This window comes from Pteropus alecto, unplaced genomic scaffold (assembly GCF_000325575.1).
Source record: "Pteropus alecto unplaced genomic scaffold, ASM32557v1 scaffold63, whole genome shotgun sequence".
Lineage (NCBI taxonomy): Eukaryota > Metazoa > Chordata > Mammalia > Chiroptera > Pteropodidae > Pteropus > Pteropus alecto.
The window spans coordinates 8,496,707-8,521,050 of record NW_006434897.1 but is presented as its reverse complement, the minus strand read 5'-3'; the positions used below and the strand labels follow the sequence as shown (position 1 = coordinate 8,521,050).

At 40.6% G+C, this 24,344-nt stretch overlaps 1 protein-coding gene across 6 annotated transcripts in view; it reads left to right on the top strand.

Annotated features, from left to right (window-relative positions):
- The window catches only part of TSPAN5 (tetraspanin 5), a 268,358-nt gene that overhangs the window by 178,236 nt on the left and 65,778 nt on the right, over positions 1-24,344 (top strand). Inside the window, exons 1-3 of one of the 6 annotated variants that reach the window (XM_025045999.1) lie at positions 14,756-14,803; positions 17,613-17,737; positions 18,322-18,454. The exons of 3 other annotated variants lie outside the window; for them this stretch is intronic. In XM_025045999.1, the coding sequence (XP_024901767.1) occupies positions 14,771-14,803; positions 17,613-17,737; positions 18,322-18,454 (291 nt within the window). In that variant the 5' untranslated portion in view covers positions 14,756-14,770. Of the gene's footprint in view, positions 1-14,755; positions 14,804-17,612; positions 17,738-18,321; positions 18,455-21,753; positions 21,776-24,344 lie in introns of those variants that run through there. 2 more of the 6 variants (XM_025046000.1, XM_015588474.2) reach the window with 2 other exon arrangements.

Sequence of the window (24,344 nt, the reverse complement as noted above, 5' to 3'; positions counted from 1 at the left end):
TTAATGGAGAAAGGTTGGATTTTTCCAAAATGTCTTCAGTGGTTAGCAGAACAGGGAGAGGAAGGAGAAAAAGTGAGAGATTTATTCTCCTGGTAATATTTCCGGAATACTTCTTTTCCTTTCCAATTCATTGGAAGTGGTTTTACCTATGCCTGACATATGCCTTGGGACTGCTTTTGAAGAACTCCCTAGGTGCATCCGGCAGTGCTGGCATTGGAAGGATCAGCTACCAGTTGACAGCTGGATTCCAAGCCTACATGAGGGAGTCTCGACTCTCACCGCTGTGTTTATTAGCACTGGTCCTTCCAAGATCGTTTTGCAGTGTCTTATTTTCTCAGGCCAACTTTTCCAGGAGACTGAGAAGCAAGACTTAATAATAGAATTTAATGAGCAGCCAGAGAGCAAAATTGGCCCATCTTCCAAGCTGAATGTGTAGCCCTCATGTGGTGCAGCAAGGAACTCTCACGGCCTTCGGTGGCGTCTTAGCTCACAGCTGAGGGTGTTGGTGCCCAGAGAGGTGAAATAGATTGCCCAAAGCACCCACCTGTTTGGGGCAGAGTCTGGATGAAAAGCCAGATTTCTTGACTCCAGGTTTAGTGCTCTTTCAATATCAGTCCTGACCCAAATAAATCACTTGCTCCAAGTTCTGTCGGAGATAAAGTTGGGTGAAGCAAGTGTGAGAAGAACGCTGGTCTCTTGAAGCCAACCACCAGTCAGCTTGCTTGGGAAACCGTGGAAGGAGGAGGCAGTGTGTCCCGAAAGTTTGAATCTCCTCTCATTAGTATTTGTTGTTAATAGAAGGAATTAGATCTCATCTGGAACTGTGGATGCTCTGAGGATAAACTGTCAAAAATGTGCCTTGCCATTCAGGGCCCATTTGATTTTCTAATGCCATCTTTCCTGACGTCTCATTTACCATGCTTTGCAGTGGTGATAGACCTGTAGGATGAGGAGACAAAACGTCCTTTAGGTTCTCCTTGAAAACTCGGAACAAGGAAAAGTTAGCCTGAGGTGATCACAGAATCTTTATAAAGAGACTTTTTGCAAGGAAATAGTTTTTTCAGTACAGAATAGGATTCTGGTCATGATTTTGAATTGGCAGGTATGCAGATAAAAATAGGAACTGTGTATATCTTTTGTGTATTCTCTCCTCATTTCTAAATATATTTCCTTACCTGCTGGTTATTTGTTCATTCAGTAGTTATTGAACTTGTATTAAGTGCTGCACACTATGAAGGTGCTTTGGAAGCAGAGTTGAGTGTTATACACAATCTCTGGCCTCAGTAATACTTAGACATATGTGCTTGTTCAGTAACTGGAGAATTTTCAATAAAAAGAGATGGGTATTTTGACTGCTTACATTTAATGTGAAGGATTGAATAACTTTTTTGTAAGATGGCAGTAGTTCAAGTGTCCTTATTATCCTAAGAATAATTCATAAGGTCTCTGTAAGGTCTCACCTCTCATTTTTCTCAAAACAAGCTCAGGTACCAGAGGGTATCGTGGGGTCTAATGGCCTTTGGCTCAGGGGGTTATTTGAGATTAGAAGGTGGGGATGGGGGCAAGAAGGATGTTGGGGCCAAGTGTAGTAGAGTTTCAGAGTCTTTACAAATACTACCTCAGAGACCTACTGACTGTCCCATGGCGGTCGGATGGGAAGAGGCAGTGGTGAAGCAACGAGTAATAGCAATAGCAGGTGCAATTTACTGTGACACCTGCCATGATCCAGACTCCCGACTGGGCGCTTTATATATTTTCTCACTCATTCTTCTTAACAGCCTGGTGAGGGTGATCTATTTACAGATTCCCATATTGCCGATGAGGACTGATGCTGTGAGGACCCGCAGCGTGGACAAGGCCCTGTGGCTGCGTGATGGAGCAGGCACGTCATCGGGGTTCTCCGCTGCCCAGCCCACCAGCTCTGGCCTTCACACAGCACTCCCTCCTTTTTTAACAAGTTGAAAGTTTGTCAGGACCATGGGGCTAATTTTCTTCTTTCTTTTAATCATTAAAATGAGATCTCTGTGGGCCCTAAAAGGGAAACGAAATGAAGAGAAATTGTACTGATGTGGCAAGAGTAAAAGAGAGAATCTAGGACCAAACTGGTAAAATGAAGTAGAAATGGAAAGAATCACATACATAGCTGGCTCCCAGTCTACTTTGCCTTAATTATTTCAGTAGACAAATTGAATTTGGGTTAAGGTGAAGACGGTGGGAATAGGAGATGGTAATTTTTGGGTAAAGACAACATTTTCTGTTCTAGGCGTAAGTAGATCTGCCCCTCTTTTTGTACGGCACCAAGGAATGTATTTTGCTTTCATCTCACATAAGGAATTCACAACTAACAGTAGTGATTTTTCATCTTTGGTGGGTACCATGCTATCATGCACACTCTTCTTCATTTAGTCCTTTGATACAATAAAGCCAGCCTAAGCCCGGCCTGCAGAGGGCTGGCAGTTTAATGAGTGGGGCACATGACTACGATATAGTGGGAGGCACTAATAAAGAACCTAGCGTGAATTCATATTTAAACTTTAGTGATGTGGAAGACAAGTGAGTGGAAAGATATTTTGGACTCCCTTTTACAAGGAGCTTGAAGAACTCAAAAATTATTCTGTAGAATTGTTTGCCACAAGATTTGTGATTCTTAGTGTTGAGATCACGGTGAGATTCTTGATGAGGCTTCTGTTCAGATCGGTGTCATTGTGTGGTGAATGCCTGTCTTCACTTGCTATCAAAACTAAAAGCAGATCTCTTCAGCATGCTTTTCCATCTCATCTTCTTTATTAGGGCATATGTATTGTGCATTTATTTTCCTTTCGTGTTTGCATGAATTTGGTCCTAGACAGCACTACTAGTGGTAGTCACTCAGGGCTAGACATCCTGGTCAGCACCTGAGTTTTTTCCTACTGGGCCCCAAATGAGTCAGTCTTGTGAAAAATAGTATAATTCAGTTTCATGCAGTGGATCTCATAGACAAAAATCACATTTATAGGCAAATTACTGACCACACAGGTTCCTTTGAAATATCTCTAGTGCTTTTAAAAAAAAAAAAAAAAAATCGAAGTCAGTGGAGCTAAAGACAAAGGGAAAGAATTAACCTTTTTCTTTTTAATGTGCAGCAAAATATGCACTAATGATGCAATTACAGTATATTAAGTAGTTAATATAATAAATGCAAAGGTAATCCATTTTGGACTTTGTGTTGTCCTTGTTTGTGGAGTAGTGTAATTGTGACAGAGTAATTAATACCCTACAGAGGGATTAGCAGTAATGACTGAGATAACAGAACAAGGAGACAAGAGCTGAGTTGCCTGGAAGATGGGGCAGTCTAGAAAGTGCTGAAGCATCAAATTTCCTGAGAGTGACTTTTAGTTTTCTTGACTCTAATGATCCATTTTTACATCTGCTAGTGATAATCAACTGGATCATACAGGTAAAATGTGTTAGAGATGACGTTGTTCTGAGATGGTCGGCAAGAAGGATGTTCCATCCGAGCCACTGGTCCTCAATTCAGGCTTTGTTATATTCCCAGGATGACTTCCTTGTTTCTGTAATTTACATGTTTTTGTTATGAAATTATCTTTTTGGTCATCATTTATTCTATAGAAACCTTAGAAAATGAAAGCCAAATCTGGAGGAGTTCCCCCAAACAAGTATGTGGTTTTTTGTCAGAGCACGGTGGGCCTCTCAGGGCCAAGCTGTTGTTTCAGTTAATTTTTCTTGCCTTTTTTATTGGCTCTGGGCTTTCTAATGCTCAGCCTGTGCTTCCAGATTGAAATCATTAACTTTGACCCAAATAGGATTGGAGAAGAGGAGGAGGAAGTGGAGAATCTCTTGTTTTTTTTTTTTTTGTTTTGTTTTTTTGCAGAAATTACAGATAGAGGAAAACTCCAGGCAGCACATTAGGTCAGCTTTGTCCTTCACAGCAGAGAGGAAGTTCTCTCTCTGTCTGTCTCCACCTGGCTGATGTTGTAAATATTCTGAAGTGACAGGTTTCTCAATTTTGAATTGAAAAGTAGACTTTCATATTAAATTATTGAAAGTTCTGTGGTTTGGCTTTAAAATCAGATAACTCAATTTATTCATAAATGAATTAAGCATTATTTCTATTTTGAAAAAAAATGATTTGTCCTCTGGTGTTTCATCTTGGCCTTTATGGCCATGGTCTCGGTGTTCTGGTGTCTGCTCTCTTTCTCTCCTTGACTCTGCTCCCTGCAGCCTTCTCTAGGTTGGGTTGCTGTGGTGTCCCCCACTGCTCTGTGTTGGCAGGTTGAGGCAAGTGTAGATGGGTTCCCCACCTGCCCTGGAAGTCTGAACCCAGGGTCATTTTACTCTCAAGATCTTTCCACAGTTTGCATCAGAGTAAAAGAGGTCAGGTGAACAGCTCGGCCTCACTGGAACCAAGCCGGCTGGGTCAGGTAATGTTTCCATGGACTGTTTTGCTGGGTCAGATGGACTTATATATGCAGCCGGTATCATCAGCCCCATCTGCACTAACCTGATCATAGTGGTGGTCACCTCCTACGATAGTTTCTTGGAGACCTCCGCATGTAAAACCTACATCTAAACGTGTATGCTTACAATTGTGATGTGCAAGAGCTTATTTTTCTTAAAGAATACAATGCAAATTTTCTGTTTCAACTAGTATTTATATTTTTTCCAGGAAAACAGGTATAAAAGTTTTTTTGTTTTCCTAGACAAAAATCTGGAGAGAATTGTTAATGGAAAAAAACACTATTGTGTACTGTTAAAATGTCACAAGCAGACACCCTAGCCAGTCATCATTTATGCGTATAAATTATTTTAAAGGATGATCGAAACATCTTTTTGGATCTATAGTTTTTAAAAAATCTTTATCTGACATCTAAATACAAATTGTGAAAATTTTCACATAAATTCTCACATCAAATTTCACATAATAATTGCAACCAAATTATATGCTTTTTTTAAAATATCTGTTTCACATTATTTATGAAGATCTGACTTGAATAAACATAACCTGGGGACTTTTGACTTCCATGGTAAACCTGAATGCCACCCTGATGCTGCATACAGTAGTGAGGATTAGAGAAACTCTTGAAAAGCAAGATTCGTAATGGAAAGCAATAGTTGAGTGTAAAAGCCTTCATATTGAAGTACATTCTTCTAATGCAACTTTCTTGTCCTCTTGGTTCTCTTACAATTTTAGTGGGAAAACTAGTAATGTTATTTCAAAGACGTGGTTAAAAAATAATGGAATTTAACAGAAAATGGGTCTCTGGCCTTTGGTTAAACATTCATTTACTCAGCGCTCCACAGAACCACGAATCATCTCTGCATAGTTGCATGGCATGGTGTTAACTCTTTCTCGGGTTATTCATTGGTTCAGGGCTTCAGAGATTTAACTTGTTCCTGGTTCATGTGTGGAGTGTTGCCCGTGGGCACAGGTTTATGGAGGGTGAGAATTTATTTTCTTCCTCTGAGTTTTTGTTGGTTCTGACACAGGAAGAGGAACACGTGTGAAGATGCTGGAGAATGCCAGGATGGAGCCAGGAGCATGGAGGGACCAGGGCCGGCTTGGGCTTCCTGGAAGTGCAGCACCATCGTGGATGGTACTGTAGATGGCGGTTTGTCAGTGGTGCTATCTGGAGACCTGGGCTGGCAACTGTTCTGCTTCAGCAGCTTTATGTGGAAGAAAGCCGCTCCCACCTCACTCCACTCAGCACGTGTCTCCTTGTTTCCTTGACATTTGTCACCACACCGGGGTTATCTATGTCTTAAAGCACACGGGAGAGTGTGATCTAAGTTGTGGGGCATACACAGGTTGAAAATAGCCCGTCCTTAGCCTCTAGAAGCTTTCAGCTGGTACGCGTGGGGGGAAGATGTGCTTTAAGGAAGTGCCATACTCAGGTTAGAGGACAGAATTCCTGAGGTGTTTGGAGGAGGACTGTGGGCAGAGGTGAGAGCTTGGATCTGGAAGGAAGGAGGTGGCACTGCCCACCTGAGAGAACGGTAGCAGAAGCATTCGCGATTTCCTCCTTAGTAGAATGGGTCCATAACAAAGGGAACATCCCCTTACTCGCAGGGAGGACTGAGGACGGGTGTTTGGGTAGCGGCGGATGTATAGTTTTGTTGACTCCTGGATGCAGTGTCCAGTGAGGACCCCTGTGTCAGTGCTTGTTTCATTCTACAGCTCAGCAGTCTTGTCTGTTCCCCATAACTTCACCTTACTCTGCAGTCAATTTAAAAAAACTCGGATCCAGTGGACGTGGATTTTCTAAAGTAGAGACTCTTCTGAGCTTTCAAAAGCGGAGGGGACTGTGACTTTTGTTTGCATCTGATCCGCAAAGCCGAGCATAGGGTTTGGCATATAATAGATGCTAATAAATACTGGCAGAAAGAAAGAGAAAAAAGCCCAGGGGTTATTATTGGGGTAAAAGCTAAGAGGGGAACTTATTTTTGACTAGATAAGCTGAATATAATTCCAGGATTATTTTCTTTCTAGTGTAAGCATTTGGGGAGACTATATGAACTTCCTTCGCAGGTGGGTTGGCTCTGCAGGAATAAAGGTGATGGCGTTTCCAGCATTTCCAGCTCGTTTTCTAAGTTCTTGTCTCAGGGGGAGGTTCAGGGAGACTCAGGACTGCACACGCAGCTTTGCATAATTGATTAACTCTGCATAGTTGTTTGCATTTCTTACCTAAAATAAATTTCATTTTCTAATTAACTCTCCAGAATTAATAAGTGCCAAAAAACAGGATGTGTGTTGAATCTTGTGATCTGATGCAATGCGGCCAGCTCCTTGAAAAAGTTTAATTAATGATCTTGAATCTCTCAGGGCATTCTTAGTTCCTGAATTGGTAAACAGGTCTCTGACAATACCTAATATTTGTTGTTTACCACGAGCCAGGAATTGTACTGAGGGCTTCACCTAGTTTTCTTCTTTGGTTATTTTTTTATTTTTTATTTTTTATTTTTTTAATCATCACAGACACCCTAAGATTTAGCACTATGAGGATCTCCATGTTTAGCTGTGAGAACTGATTCTCAAAGTGGTGAAGTCATTCAAAGTTGATATAGTCAGTAAATAGTAGAACTGGATTCATGTTGAAGCAGTCGAGTTCTGGAAGGCCAATGACATTGTTTCTTTTATTTCTGTGGTCCCATTTTCCTTGGTGCATCCTCATTTTTGCTGTCATTTTAACACCTTTGTCAGATGTGATAAAACAGCACCAAGTGTGTATAGTACAGAGCAATAGACCCTGACACCATAACACAGATTAAGAAAGGTTTGGGCAAATCCTATCACTTATGTAATGGTAGATTGTGGTTACATAATGTATTGGAGGTCAATTTCAGAGCAATCCTATGAGGGGAAAGTGTGTATTTTATACCAGCAAAGACCTTTGGGCTGGGAGAAGCCACATGATGAGGGGACTTGAAGTTTTGGGGAGAGGGTGGAAATAATTAAGGATTATGGTTGGCAAGTCTCTTGGAAAATTTTAAGGGCAGTAAACATTTTAAATTGAGTATATCAGTAACTTTTGGATAAGAAGTTCCAGATATTTTACAACACATGTAATATGTGAGCATTATGGTCGATAAGTGGGAATGGGCCTCTTCTCTCTTCTGTGTTAATGTGAAAAAGAGGATGAAGAATTTTTTTAAATTGAGTTTTAGATTTTGGTTATTTTAAAGCAGAATATAAAACAATTATAGGAAACTTAAGCAATAGCTAAGCTTATGCTAGGAAGAAATAATTAGTCATGACATTTTTTGATTCAAAATGTCTAGATGATCAGTGATAACCAGTTATTCAGATAATCTAATTCAGTTGATGTGCAACTGTTATTTCTGTTTTCCTTTTTTAAAAAACAGTAAATTTGTGGATATTATAGACTTGACAATACAACTTGAACCTTTGTAGCATTACAGGTTGATTGCTTAGTTGATTGTAGAATTTGAAGCTTTAATAACTGGAAAAGTGGATGTGTGCACATAAATTGAGGGAGAAAGAAAAATTAATACTGTTTGATTTTTTAAAAAATCCTCATTTAAATAATGTGACTGTCCAGAAGGCAAGGGAATAACTAGGTCTTCAGAGACGGAGAAAGGAAGTAACCTTTTTCTCTTTCAGGGCAGATGGATGGGGCTGGCATTGGATACAATATTCAGGGTATCATAGTTTTCAATGAAAGAGAAGACGTTTCCAGAATATTGTGTGAATATTGTGTAAAGTGCTGATTATTTAGAAAAATATTAAACCGAAGGAAGAATTTTTCATTAATTGAGATATGTAAAAGAGTTTGGATATTATTCCTGACCCTTCTTCTCCTCAGTCTGAAGAAACCCATGGATAAACCCCAGTGGCTCCGACTGGCAAAATCACCCAGTGAGTAATCACAGACTCCCAGGAAGTGGAAGGAGCCGGGGAAGTGTTGACTTGGGAGTTTGCAAACCTCTCAGGTAATAAGTATATCGAAGAGCTCAGATCTGAAAGGTTAGCATTTCTGTCCTCACCTTGGGAAGGAGACTGACAGTATGGGCTCTTTCTTTGAAAACGAACTCACTCCACCTTCATTATAGATATGGTGTGTGTTCAAATCATTTCCCACATTTAGAAAACCTGTATATAAATATGAGAGAGTGTGTGGGTATGTGTAGTGATTATCCCTGCTGATCTATATATTCAAAAATAATTTTCTGTATTTTTATCTTCCAAATATTTATATACATGTACCCACTTCTTTTCATATTTAGTTTGTACTTTTTTTTTTCCAGTTTGTTACTGCATAGTAAGCTTTTCCCTGTTTCACTAGATAGTCTTTGAAAAGGGGCTTTGTAAGCTCTACAGCACTGTGGCTCCCAATTTGTCCATCTCCACTGAGTACTCAGTACTCAGCGCTCCAGTGTCTGCTCTGCTCCCGCTTCTCAACTCCTGCACTCCCTACGCTTTTATTCTAGAACATTCTGGCTGCCTTCTCTTCACTCAGCTAACTCTTAATCTTCATGATATTCTTTTCTTTTTCTTTCTTTTTTTTTTTTTTTTTAAGATGAATTTTAATGCATTGGAAAGTGGGCAAAGACCATTTTGGCTGGATTACAAAAAGTGGGCTTTTTTGGACAGATCAATCTCTACCTCTTCAATGATGTTATCATTATTGTGTGTCCCTAGGGCATCAGGCCCCTTGCTGAGAGCACCCTTCATGCTTTCGCATACGATTCCAGTGATTACCCTGGTTAGGGAGATGACATTCTCATTTTAAAAAAGATGAAACCAGGGCCTAAAACAAGGTATGAGTCTGAGCCAGCACTGGAAGCCACCTCTGTCTCTTGTCCTTAGATCACACTACTGTTTCTTTTAATTGTGACCTCACTAGGACACCGCCATGAGAGGAGGGAGAGAAATCTTGACAGGGCACTTGGTGAACCACCACAACTTGTGCTAATGATTAACGAGCCCCTGTTAGACTGGACATATTTATTATAAGACCTTGTCCTGAAATACCTTAAGTAAAAGAGGTCTCTGGAGAATGTTCAAGATCTCTGAGGGATAACTTAAAAATCTCATAAGAGTTAGTCTTACATTACATGCGTGTAAGGTAAATGATCTTGGTGCAGAAGGGAAAATAGCCCTTAACAAAATCTCTGATCTGTGAGGAGGAACCCTGCCCATCATTACCAGCTGGTAAGTTTAGAAAAAAGTAAAGAAACACAACTCACCTTCAGTAAGAAGGTGAAATATCATGTAGCAAACCTTTAAAGGTTTGAGAGGTCCATTATTTTGATGAGAAGGGTTAACTTAAGAATTGAGTCAAGAAGAGATCTACAGAGTTAGTCTCTCTCTGCACTATTCAGTTTAGAAAGTACTTTCCCAGGCCAAGTGGAATCATTAGCCTTGTAGGAAACTCTTGGCTTTTTTTTTTTTTTAATGACGAAATTGTGGCCAGTTTCGTAAATATAATTTATGTTTGACTCTGTAGATCCAAGGAAGTTGGTTGATGGAGGACGGGTTTCTCTGGATCTTAGCAGTATTAATGACCCACTTCTACCATGAGAGTCTAACCTTGAGTTATCTAAATGCTAGAGTGTTCCCTGCCATGTAATTTTAAACCGTAGGCACATTTTTGGGATAATTTGTATTCATATTTTGCTTAAAAAGCAACTAAACCAAATTAAAATCCAGAACATTTTGTACCGCTGCTTCTTATTAAGATTGTTTAGTCGTTGGTGGGTGATACGAGGAGAAAGAACTGGATTCAACAGTTTGAGAATTCTTGCCTTCATAAATCCAAATAGCATCAGATAACAGTTTTTGTTTCAAATGATTTTAATTCATTGGTAGTTGTTGGCCACTTTAGAGAAGAGTTACTGTGATTGAAAAGTTGAAATTTGATGCCCTGGAGTTTTAGAATGCAGTAGGCATTAGGCAGGAAGACTCCTTTATAAGATACCTTTGCTTATGTGCATTTCTCTTCCTGTCACCAGGTTTAACCACAGAAGAGAACGAAAATTCTGGGGCTGTAAGCCTGTCTACCCAGTGTCACCTGGGAGAGACTTTGCAGAAATCTCTAGAAATTGTAACGGTTGTTTGGGTTGGTAGTCATGGACAAAGCGTGAACAGAACAAAATTAAAATTTTTAAAATAAAAAATGTGGTGATAATGGAGAGGCAAGTGTACAGCCCCTCTACCGGAGGAAAATGGATTTGTAGCATTTTTCTCTGGGGGAGAAGAGTATGTTACTTTAGTTCAGCAGTCGTTGAAAACAACATATGGTTAGTTTTATGACTTAGAGACAGATGGTGACCTGTAGGCTAATTATGCAGTGGGCAAGATTCTTTAAACAAATCACTGTGATTGTGACATGGCTCTTTCACAGAAGTTAGACAATCTGGACTGTTTATTGTCACACTAGGTAAACACGTTCCAGGTGAATGGGGAAAAGGTGCTGCCTGAGAGAAGTCTATTTATAACTTTTCATCTCCATATTCATTTTAGTGGCTAAAAGAAAAAAGAGAAGAAATTAAAAGAGGCAGCTTATGCTATGAGGGCATTATTTCGGACAGCTAACTTTCTGCAGAGCTGAGGGTGTTCCCCATTAAACATCAGCATTTCTCTTTTAACCCCCTTGAATGAAGCTCTTTCTGAAGTCTTCGTTGTCCTCTGAAAACATGATGTCTGGAACATAAGTAAGACGGTGAGATGGACATGCCAGCCAGGCTTCCACCTCAGAGCTTTCACACTCTCCCCTCCACCTGGAGGACACGTTCCTTTCTTGGTTTTGTTTATTGTTTTTAAGAGGGTTCATGGTTCCTTTTCACCCATCTCAGCTTTGTAAGATTGCTCCCCTTCCTGGCATTCTCTCTCCCTGACTTTCAGTGTCCTTCACCACACTTTTCAATCACCTGATTATTTTTTTTTCTTAAATTTTGCCTCTCCTTCCCCAAAAACAAGGTTCATGAGAGCAGGGGTCTCTCATGTGATCTTGGCCGATGGAATAGTGCTGGCACACAGCAGCATTTTGATATTTGCAGATATAATTAATCGATTAATTAAAACTCCTTTATTCTTCGCAGCTGAGCTGCAACGTAGGCTTCGTTCTGTCTTGTTTGTGCACCGGTCAGATGGCCCCCTCGTGCTCCCATGCTTACAGTCCTAGTGTTCAGCTCACTGTATTGTTAATGCCTTTCATGTCTGTCTCCCACACAGGCCTGTCACTTCCTTAATAGTGGAAGTTTGGGAGGTTCATCATTATGTCCACAATTCTTGGACCTTCTCAAAGTACTGGTTGTCAGGTGTCACCAGGGCAGTCATTGCACAGGAGCTAGTTTTGCCTGGTTCTGTGAGAGGTGGGTTCTGGACTTAAACAGGTGTGGGGTGGGATAGAAAGAGTAGAGAGGAAGAAATGAGTGGTGAAATGAAAGGGCACTGACCTGGCAAGGGTGAGTGACTTCCAAGGGGACAGCTGGGTGCTTCCTCAAGCCCTTCTCCCTGTTTATGTCCCTTGCTTTGCATCAGCTGCCCTGGCTCTGAGCTGGTTCGGACCTTGCATTGTGTCTTTTCATATACTTTTCCTCCCCTCTGACCCTGAAAAGGGGTGAAATTTGCAGTCAGGATTTATATGTGCCCCGTAAATAAGGCAGATTAGAGGTGCAAGTAAGATGCTGCAGTGGCTTGTAGTCTTTCTGCTACAGGGGAGCAATATTTGTTTTGCTTTGTTCTTTATCACAGATTATAGCTAAAGCTGCTGTTCACGTGGGGTCTCTAGACTGCAGCCCATGAGGGACCAAGTCCCACCTAGTGTGTCTCCAGCCATTTGCCATCATTAGTGCCCTTTCTCCATTATTTGGTTGAAAATATTGAGTTGAAAATATCTCACAAGAAATGTGAGATATTGATCTAGTTTTCCACACATCTGCTCACTCCTCCATCTGCCCATCTCTTCATACCCTAACTTTTCCAGAAGCAAAACTTAATAAATTTAAATTTATAAAATTTAGTATGTATTAAAATACTTAGTGTTTAAGGGCGTCATAATATAAGATAGGGGGTATGAGGATGGGCTGTGATATTAAAATATCTAATAAGCACCGAATAAATATTTGCTGTTAATGTTAACTATTACTTTTTTTGGTTTTATTGTTTTTCAGTAAATTATAATGTGTAAAGGGAAAATAAAGGATAAAAGTAATGCTTTTCCACTAGTGGGCAGTAAACTTAGTGAAAATAAGCTGCAAATGTTTTCTGAGCTTCCTATTAGCCAGTGCAAAAAGGGACACAGGATCAATCTCATGTTACAAAATACATGATACTGCTTAGAGAAGTCATAGGGCCTGGTGAAATGGATACCGTGTGATAAAGTGGAAAGAGCTTTAGCAGAGTCCTCACAGTAAATACAATAACAGATTTTTAGGGCAGCTTCTTATAATGTTCTGCAATGTTGGGCAGTGGAACAACCAATAAATGCATGTCAATAAGAGCAATCTAACAAGGACAAAGCAGTTTTGAGGCATATTCAATAGAATGTGTAATGGAAATATTTGTTCCCAAATCTTCCAGTCTTATTCTCCTGCATATATAGCTAGAACATTAAACTAAGGCTGGAGTGGAGGGTGAGGATGAGAAAAAATGTATACAGGAGGGAGAAAAAATGTATACAGGAGGTATGAGCTCTAACTAAACTGCCTATTTCTGCTTTTTGATATCTGTTTCTGCAATTTTTTTTTTTTAATGTCTCATTCAATGATTTTAGCTCTGTATTTTCCTATGTACCTCTGTTGACCCTGTCATGGTGATTGAGGAAGATTCTCTGTCTTTTCAAAATTTCCAAATTACGGTGGCTCTAGAATATTTTCTTTGATTTATACCCTTGACATTATTACTCTTTGGAAAAGTCCATTGGGTTGCAAGATGATATCCTGGAATTGTCTTGCTTTCTAATGTGTCTTATCAACGCTGGGATTTTGTGATCTCTTAAATTTTTAGTGAATGGAAAATTGTTACTATGAATTGCAGTTGGGAGTCTTGTGCCAGATGATGAAACTGGATGAGTGTGTGGTCTTTACATAGGCAGTGACTTATGGGTATGGTTTTTGGCCTGAATATTAGGTTTTTGCCTTTTCATGATCTGTCACAGATGGCATCTACCTTTATTTTATTATTGGAGGTTTTCTACACATGTTGCTGCAAACTCTCAGCTAAAATTATATTTTCCAGTCTTCTTCCTATTTCTTATTCACCACTTATGGTATGAAAGAAAGTAAAATTAGATATGATTTGATGTTTTTGATTTTAAAATCAACATTTCCATGAATTCCAGAAATTCAAGAAAGTGAAAAAATAACCTTGATTCTTCTCTTTAAAAACGATTTCTCTCTTTTGGCTGAAAAGTCCGTGGTGTGCATTAATTTAGTTGTTCACATTGTACTCTGTGCATCCCTTCCTCAGAGCATCTATGTTTACAAAAATAGTAAATTAACCTGTCAACAGCACTAGACTGTAAGCTCTTTGAAGGAAGGGATCTGACATATTGTAGACACTCAGTGAATCTTTGTGGAATGAAAAGAATGACCAGCAACATAACGAAGTTTTATGGTCCTAACCAGTCATCGGATTGGACATAGCTACTATAAGGCCAACTCAGATGAACATCTCAAGCCAAATCCAGGTTCAGCAAACCTTCTCTCTGCGTTTTAGAGGTGCAGGACCCACTCTGAGTCTCTGAAGTTGAAAACCTTAGTTATCTTTGCACCTATTTTGCCGCCTTAAGTTCTCTTATATTTCCCTCCTCCTCCGCCGCCATTCCTATTACCTCTATTCTAGTTTACACTTTTGGTTACCTATCATTCGTGGCTTGCAGGCCAGCCTTGCTGACATGAGGCCCCTTTGCACACCTCCCCCAACAATCCTCCCTGCGCCCTGCCGCAGGCAGAGTGGGCTGCCTCCAGCATCCCTCCATTAGGTCACTCCTATAGATAGATGGTCAGTGGGTTTTCCCAGGAAGTTTTGCAGAGCAGCATATTGCAGTGGACATCCTTGGTCCCCTGATGACCCTTAGCTCTGTAGGCTCAGAAACAGATTTGATGAGCATAACAAGAATTCATTTCTCTATCATGTCATTCCAGTTCAGGAAGTAGATATATAATACCAGATTGCCAGCTTACTGACGGTGTGAGAGTAGAACTGTTTCTATTTTCCATTTCATGGCCTGGGATTGTAATGTGAGAACAACCGGTACACATTCTCTTCCTGTAGCCAGGCCTGTGTGGGAAGCCAGATCATAATCAGATGCTTCGTTGGCCAGTATGGAATAAAAACAAGGTAAGTGTCAAACGGCATCAGGGTAAGTCCCAGGCATCCATTCAGTGGTCAGGAGGCTTGCCAGTGGGAATACCCAAAGGCAGTTGGCTTTAGCTGCCTGCGTCTGCTCCACTGTGGGCTGACTTTGCCAGTAGGTCCTGAACCCTCCAAGGACTAAGGGTGTTGCCTCTGGCTCTCTCTCCCTGTTGGTCAGAGCGCCGAGGCCGTGCTGGCTCTTTAAATCTCTACATTCCTCCACTTTCAGGTCTGCCCAGGCCCCTTCTGATTGACATTCTTACTTCTAGATTTAATGCTATTTTCTAGGTCGTGGAGCTGTTTTTTCTACAATGCCTTTGCATGTCTTGACTTTTATAATTTAGCTCTGAGAGCAGTATTGTTTTCCTAATTTCAGAGCTTTACTATTATCTAACACCACCTTCCCTTCCCTGTACCCTGTCCCCCCATAGCTTTCTCTCAAAAACCTTTTATACTCCCCAACTCTTAATTTTTCTGCCTAGCTTTGAGGTCCTCTGTCAGCCTCCTTGAGCCATCAGCCTTATTTTCTGCTTTTCTCCCAGTTGAGTAAGTGGCCTAGAACAGAAATCCCAGCTTGTCATTCTGTGTCTCTGCTGGAGTTTCCCAAGGTCTAAAAATTTGCCTTGTCTGTCTCATAGGATTATCGTCAGGGCCAAATACCATGATATATGTTTGTTTATTTATTGGTACAAGATCCTGCGTGGGTGAGGCGGCTTTTTTTTTTTTTTTTTTTAAGCTATCGTATATTGAACAGAAGCACTTTACATAATTACTTCACTTATTCATTGAAGTTGGTACTATTTTTATCCCCATTTTACAGATGGGAAAAGTAAACCTCAAAGAGGTTAGTTTTTGTTCCAAGGTCTCAGGACTGATAGGGGCGGCCTGAGTTGTCCAACTCATTTAATCTGCTCTGAACTTCAGTGCCCTCTGCTTCATGAGGCTGGACTTCTGACTCACTCCCAAACTAGCCCAGCTCCTTTCTTCATTTCTGCCCCTCTGTTCCAGCCAAGAGCTACCCACCTTCCCAAGCTTCTGTCAGATTGTACTCTCTCCTCTCCAGCCCTCTTTGCTCACCGTTATCCCTGAACTCCTGTGGCATTTGAGGAGGTCCTGGAGTCAGACCCATCTGGGATTACATCCAGGCTCTGCTCTGCTGCTTTAAACAAGTCAGTTAACCTCTCTGAGGCCTAATAATAACAGTTGCCTCATGGGGTTTCTGGATGGTTCCATAAAATGTGTGTGTAAAAGTTCTTTGTAAATGGCTGTTCCTATCTTCCTCAGTAGATCAGCTACTTTCAAACTTATTTTTCATTTGGGCCACAATAAAGAATATATTTTAACGTCATGACTTTGACTTAGTGGTGGTGAACACACACGTTTGAATCAGAAGTTCCACAAGAACGTTATCTGTGTGTGTGTGTGTGTGTTAAGAACAGTGCTGATTTTGACTCATGTAATTGATTTTGACTACCCACTATCAAAGACTACCCACAGTTTGGAAGAAACCATCTGGCCTAGATGAGTGTACGTCCTCTGAGGGCAGGGAGAGTATTTCATCCGTCTGCATCCTCCCAGGCCTAGCAGGTTACCAAGCCCCCGGTCAGTTCTAATTTACGGACTTTCATCTGGAGGGCGAGAGGAGGAGACTTAAGCCAACTATACAGTCATTACTGAGTGCCCCTTCGCAAGAACTGGCCAACAGGACCCCGAGGGCAGCTTTATGTCTGCTCTGCTCAGGAGCCTGCACCCTCTTGAAGACATCGTGCTGGCATTTTGCACTTGGCTGTGTAGGCTGCAGCACAGCTGTTTCTGCAACAATCGACTACAGTGTTCGATTCGTCCTCTGCAGGCCAAGGCACGTTTGTTGGCCCGGGAGGGTGTGTTGTGTTGGACTTGGAAGCTCTTGTCCTACGTGCTCTGTTTCTGCCCGGGACCATGCACCCACCTGTCCCAGAGGCCAGCATCTCTGTTTGCATATGTTTTTTTGTGCTGTGCTGGCAGTGACAGCCTCCTGCTACCTCAGAGTAAAGCTCAGCTGTATATATAGGCCGCTTGCCTGCCTCCCCAGCATCCAGGCTTTCAGAGTAAAAGCCTCTTACAGCTTACATCCTCGGGCCGGAGAAAACAAGCCTGTCGCTTGTGGTGCCTCAGCACCAATTTGTCACCCACTTCACTCGGCGCTGGCCCTCGGCTTCTCCTCTGTATGGTACCTTTCTTTCCCGTGGCTGCTCCAGCTGGGCTCTGGCCTGACATCGGAATCACATGTTCTGGCTCTCGCCTCTGGCATTATTCTCCACGTTATCAGCATATATTTCTGTTGCTATCTTTTTCTGACCCAAAGGTCTTTTCTTTAATAGATGTGTTTTTCCTGTGAGACTTGTTTAGGCTGATGCTTTTTTCCCCCCAAGGTTTTTACATGCTAAGTCAAAGACTGATTTCCAGCCACTTTCAGAAAAATGCTGGGTTTTTGCTTTGTTTTTTAGCACAATCAGCATGCATAACTCTTGTTCTGCTTCAGTTATGCATCACTTCTCCCAACCCTAGAAAGAGTTTGGAGTTGTTAGCACAGATGATGAGCGCTCGTAATCTCAGGAGCCAGAGTAAGGGACGCTGTTTTACCACTGCCCTGAAACAGGCCCAGCGGACAGCCGCTGCCCCCACATCCTCTCATTTCCCATCCAAATGTACCTAAGATGCTCTCTGCCTATTTCTTCCTCACTAAAGCCAGAGGACTTTCCCTGTGTTTCCTTTCGGCTTCTAAACTGCTCTGTGCTCTTGGCTTTTTATCCAGCTTGTGTTGAATTGCTTTGTGATTTCATGCCTGGAGAGCCTTTGGCGTATGGAGAAGTGTTTTTGTAATTCGACCACTTCACTGAGGCAGCATCTGCTTATCTCTGAGTCGGGCACGCAGGTGAGGTGTGTGCTGCGGGTCAGTGGAAAAGGGGAGAACACAGGGGCCCAGGCTGACCGTTGGCAGCTGTGATTTATTCGGCAGAGGTATTTGTGTGACTTTCAAAAAGCTCCTAGGGTCCTCAGCTTCTTGTGATAAGGGCTACAAAAAAGCAGGCAACTTCAGCGTCTGAAGGAAGTATATGTACCTTTCCTTCTTTAAAGCAGGCTGGATTTAATACAGAGCAGTGGACTTAGATGGATATGAATGATGTCACATAGACAACAGTATCTTTAGTTCTTGTCAATTCCATTTCAAAAAGATAAAATCAATTTAGGAAATCCATAAAGGGAAAATTTTTTTAACCAGTAAATGTGAGGTCTACTGTGTCTGTATCCTCGGTCCTTTAAGATCCCCTAAATAGCAGGAGATTTGATCCGCATGGAAAATATATTAAGAAATGATTGGATAAATATGTTTCTAAAAGCCTATTAAAATGCCCGATAGTTATGTGAAACATGCAAGTATATAAGTTTGGAAATTTAATTGGCATGTGGGAATTGGATGTTTTTGTTGTTTTTAATAAAGAAATTTTTTTTCACTTTACAAGGAGGAAGAAAAACCCCAAGTGTCAGAAGGAAAAATGCCCTTTATCTACTCATGCCAACGGCCTCCTTGTTCCTAGCTGTCACAAAAGACATGACAAGCCATATTGTGCAGGGTCCAAGGTTCATGAGAAGCAGGTTTGTAAGTGGCAGGTAGTGGGAAAGTGATTTATGTTCCATGAAAATCCATTCAGCGGGTGTAGCACTCCCAGGGCATCTGACGCTTAAGGGAGACATTGTCTTGATGCTGGGGGACGAAAAGGCTTCCGTTCCTTGGGGGTGCTGGTTTGGGAATGATATCCTGGCTCCCTTTCCAGTAAGAGCAGCAACATGATTGTTTAGGGTTTTTAAAAGAAAAAGCTTTTGTTCTTTTTTTTCATTTAGTTACAGTGGAAATTAATGTAGAACCTTAAAACCTAGGAACACAGTTGGTTTTAATGTCAGGACCTAAGCAGACTGCGGAAGTTAAATCAGATGTCATGTTACAAAACGTGTGAACATTATTTACTCTCATTTAAATTTTGAGAAAACGAATGGCTACTGAGGTCAGGTCTGGGAAACAGTCATTAGTAATGGGATAAAAGGACCCAGTGAGATTAACTTAGATCACCTGTAATTAGCTCTCACTTTTATTTCATTATTTTTTTATTAATCTAAACTGCCAGAATTGCATTTCTCAATATGTAAAACAAGGATCAAGAAGCATTTTTATCTGTATTTTATAGTAGACCGTTATTTTCATAATTATGTGACTCTTGGAAAATAATGGAATTTTACATAGGAAGATATATTTTCAGAGATTTATTTTGGGCAGAAATGTATATTCGACAAGAATTTGATAGAAATTATAGAATTTGCTTTATCAAAAAGCACTTAAACTGTATATATCATTTAGGTAGCTAATACTTTTTATTGTCTTCTTTTGTAATTTGAATTGGGAGCGTAGAAGAAAAGCAGTGATAGCAGGAAGGAAAAAAAAATAAGTGAAATTGTTGCCCATTCCTTCAATATAGTGCAATAACTGCCTACCATTTAATTTTGTCTTATCAAACATTTTTGAGCATCCGCTTTGGGTTGAGGCTAAAAAAAGTACTTTCCCTCCTTCTAGGTTTTAGCTGGGCTAATAATCTAATAGACAGATTAGCAGAAGAAAATCAAATTTTTAATACATTCACATGGGAAATACACATAAACATAAAAATTCCAAAGACAGTGAGGCAACATTGGGTATTTATAACATTTTGGACAAAGGAAGAACGGAGGAAGAGTGGAACACACATGGCAGGCAAACTCTTCGTGGGCAACTCAAACACTGAGATGCGTGTATCTAGCTAACAGGCCCCTGCCTGGAACATTCTTATTTACCATACTTAATTCATATTAGGCTGTGGGGAACATCCTAAGACCTCCTTGAAGCAGGTTTTTCTGTCTGAATCTTGGGCAGGAAAGCAGAGGAAGGTCAAAGGTTCTTCCTGAGTCTTTTGTTTCTTAATAAATAGCTTAAAATCAATATCTCAAAAAAGGCAGCTTCAGAGTGACAAAACGTTGGTTCCTTTCAGTGTCAAGGAATACTTATTGGTCCCAGGCTCCAAGAAGCTTATAGTTTAACACATGTTTTTTCAACTTTGACACCAGTGATATTTGAGCCAGCTAGTTCTTTGTGGTAGGGACTGTCCTGTGCATTGTGGAATGTTTAGCAGCATCCCTGGCCTCTACCCATTAGATGACAGTGGAGCCCTTCCCTCTCTCTTCCCCCTGTTGTGACAACCAAAAATACTTCTGGATAATGTCAAATGTCCCTTAGGAGTGAAGCAGAATCACCCTTATTTCGGAACTACTGATTTGACGCAGTGCCTCTTTCTGTAGAAGCTCAGCAGCTCTCTCTGCCGTTACAGGTGTTCTATTAGTCATGTTTGTTTCTGCTTTTGGAAAAGCCATTTGAAAATGCTCTGAAATGATATTTAGTCTAGTCTTGTAATTCTGGAAGGCCAGAGGAGGATTGTTAACTGTGTAAAGGCGGGTCGTATGTGTAGAGGTGTCTCCTCCCCACTCCCCCCCGCCCCCAAATGTATCGTGTGCTTTTTCCTCTCTTGTTTGTATTCTTTCCTCTGCCAAGAATCCACCCTGACACCCCATCGTCCCATATAAGCCACTTACTCTGTTCTTAAAAAGTCCTTAATTTGAACCCTTGCTAATTCTTAATTACCTTTTAACAGAACTAATTGCTTTTTCACTATTTCAGTAGCATTTATTCAATTAATACTGAGTTCCAGCCACTTGCCAGGGGTTGTGCCAGGTTCTAGGAGTATGAAGATGGAAGAGACCTGATCCTTGTCCTCGAGGATCTCAGTCTAACGGGCGAAAGCATTTTGTTCGTGCCTTGTTGCATGCTCGGTCAGTGATGGCTGTTCTCCATTTAGGGCTGCAGGGACCCAGTCCCTTCATGTGGCTCTGCTGACCCCATTGTGCCCTACTCTGTGTGGAAGGGGAGGAAGAGCATGGAGTCCATACGCTGCTTCTGAAAGCCTGGCCTCAGAAGTGACACATACCACTTTTCTCACATTCTGTTGGCAAAGACAAGTCACAAGGCCACCCCGAACTGCAAGGGTCGTTGAGACATGTGGTCTCACTGGGTGCCCAGGAAGAAGAAATGGAGTCTTGGTAGACAGGTAGCAAACCTGGCCACATACCTCATCATACTGGTTGCACATTGTTATTTGTCAGTTGCCTACACATTAGTTCTGTTTAGAACACTTTCATCCAAAATGTTTGCAAGACTTGCTCCCTCACTTCATTTACATCTCAATCTCATCTGAAAGATCTTCCAAATGTAAAGCCACCTAATCTGGAAAAGTTCTCTCTCCCTTGTTACACTGCTCTTACTTTTTCTTTAGAGCATCTGCTTCTCACATTAAATTATACTGTATATAGTTTTAGTTGTCTCCCTCACCTCATCTTGCCCCCGCTAAAATGTAAGTGTCCCCAGGGCACAGGTTTTTTCTGCTTTCTGCCGTAGCAGCAGAGCCTAGAATGGTGCCTGGCACTTAAAGAATTATGAACTTGAAGGCAAATTTGTCATTCATGTTTCAGCAGATATTTGGCGAGCAGTGTGTTGTGCCAGGTGGGCCTTGGGGCTGCCTCCTGCAGTGTATAGTTTATTCACAATCTCTTTCAACCCATTTTTGTGCTTAGCTTTTAGAATCATTTAAATATATTCGTGGAGTGAAGAAAATTCATTAGGCGTCTACTTAGAAAATCTCTGTAATAAACATGTTATTTAGTTTTAGGAAATCATGATAATCTAAGTGAAATACTTTACAGATCATGGGAAAAACAGATGAAAATCTACCCTGCTCTGCTTTAGCCTTTGAAAAAGTCTGCCTCTAAGTCACTCTCTTCATTGCTAATAATACCACCAGTGAGGGGACACTTGAATAAAGAGGCATTTGTCACCACATGGTAAGTTAGCAGCATGTCTTGTTATCTGGGTTGGAACATGTAGTCATTAAGTGGCATTTGGACTAAATCTGATTAGACTGTAGAGTCTTCTTGGGGACACGGGGAAATATGTTTCTGCTTAGAAAAATTGCTTTTTCCACCTTCAGATGTTTCGGTTTAGAAAAAGATTAAAATTTATTTTGAGGGGGAATGCTTGTCTTTGAAAGGATTGGTTGTATGTTGGTAGAAATTCTTCAAGGAAGTGACATCTCAGGAGGGAAAAACACAAAACAGCTCAATACAGTCAACCCATTCTATATTGAGGGGAAAGATGACTGAAGCTGCTTGTTGGTTTTCTGTAAGGCATAGTAGTTAATTGACTCAAATTTCTGCTTTCTACCAATGGTGAAAATTTAGCCTTAATTCAAAGAGCACCTGAATGCTCAGGTCTGTCTGAAGATGCAGGGGCTACACAATGTAGCTATGGCTTGTCTGTAGTTACAGTTTTTGCAAATGCAGAAAAGCTTTTAGAGCCTACTTATGTTTTGAAGTATTTCCAGCTAGTGGTTATTAAAGTAATTCAAGCAAAATCAGTATCTAATGATAATAAAAAAGCTGAAAACACTCAAGAAAATAGTGTCTGTGTAATAATTTAGCATATATAAAGGCTTAAACTCTATTGTGAACTCTTATTCATCAATTTCTTTATAATCCTAATTTTACTCATATTTATAAATTTTCCTTTCTGGGTAAGGACAGGGACAAATAAACATAGATATAAAAAAATTCTTCTTCTTTATAACATCACCCCATTAGATTGTTAGTGCCAGCAACACTCATTTTGACTATCTGGTCGTGTTTTTCCATTCGTATTACGCTTAAATTTATTCTTTACGATTTCCAAATTTGAAAGATTAGGAGGGGAGATCCTAGCCTGTTAGAAATTTTCCCCCAACAGCGATGCCTTCTGCTGTAGAGAACATAGAAGGGACATTGTCTTAACCGTCTTTACTGATGCCATTGGAATTCTCGAAGGGCTTGTTTGCATCTGTGTGCGGCTGCGTTGTATTCAGGGAAAGGAACATGCAAGTCAGGAAGAGTCGAGGGTCCAGGCAAAGAAAGAGGCACGGATAAATTCTGCTTTGCCACTCCCAGAGGGAGTAATTTCTCAGTGGTGATTCTGTGTCATTATGAGTAAAGCAGGGATTCTTGTCCTCTCTGTTAAGGAAAAGTAATGACAGTTTCCAGTTTGTCGTCTAAATGACAGTCTGAAAAAATCTCAGAGCCTGGCCTATTCACAATCAGATCAGCTTGCCCGCGTGGGTTTCCCGCCACTCTGCTCTGAGGGTCGGTGAGTGTGAACAGGTGATCGTAAACGTGGAAGGCTGAAGTGGAAGTGCGAAAAAGCTGAAAATACATATCAGAATTCAGAAACTGCCTTCTGGAGTATTCAGATGATAGAAAACCAACCAACCAACCAACCAACCAACCCACCCCTTTAAAGGTACTTTGAAATATTCTACAATCCGTTAACCGAGAGCCTCCGAAGCTGAGCTGGCAGAGCACATCTCTGAAGTTGCAGCACACCAGCCGGGAGATTGAGATCCAGGAGCAATGCGAAACATGGGTTTTAATTGCTAGTTTCATTAAAAATTTCTTTTTCAAGTCTCTTTTCTGAGCTTTCTAGTTTTCTAGTCTTAACTTTTCAGTAAAAATTGACATGCTTTTAATTTTTCAATGGCTTTTTCAAATTATACTATTCTACCAGCATGAAATTTTAGAGAAATTTTTTGTTTTTTTTTCTGAGACAAATATACCTTTTTGTTAGCCTGAGAAAAACACACCTTTTTGTTAGCCTTCTTTCAAACTGCTGTGTTTTAAAGCTAGTATTTGAGTGACCAATAAAAAAGCCTCAACCTCAAAGAGGATTCCTAAGGTGGGTTCCTGTGTCCTACTCAGGGACATAGATAGCTGAAAAGTGTTGGTAAATAAAATCCTTACTTCTTCAGCCATGTCTGGTTGGTGTATTGTAGTCTGATGACTATGTTATAATCATGGATATAACTCTAAGAAGGAAGATGATTCCTTTCAACATAAATCTAATATTTTGGAGTACCATGCAAACTTTACATGTATGTACTTATTTGATTTTTAAAAAATAAAATTCTGTTTAATGAAGAAATTAAGAATAAGTTTAAGTAGAAAAATTTTACATGTATCACTGTTCACATCTCTTCAGCTATTCTTATTAAATCATCAGAAGATCAGCTGAGAAGGGAACTGTAGGTCATGACTGCTTGCTGGGACAGATTGTGTCCTCATGTGCAGTGAGTGATCCACAGTTTCTGAAGAAATATCTGCAAAGTACTATAGCTCTAACTTCCAAATTAAAGTCAGTAATCGTATCTGCAAGGGGTGCGTAACAATGAGAATATATACTTTTTGTAAGCTTCTCATCCTCCCATATGAAAGCGCATGTTATAAACCATCCCTTCACACATCTTTTAAGTTGTAAGCTTAGAAAAGTGAAAAAGATAGAAATCCATCTGCTTCAATAACTAAATATAATACATAGTGGTGGACACTGTGG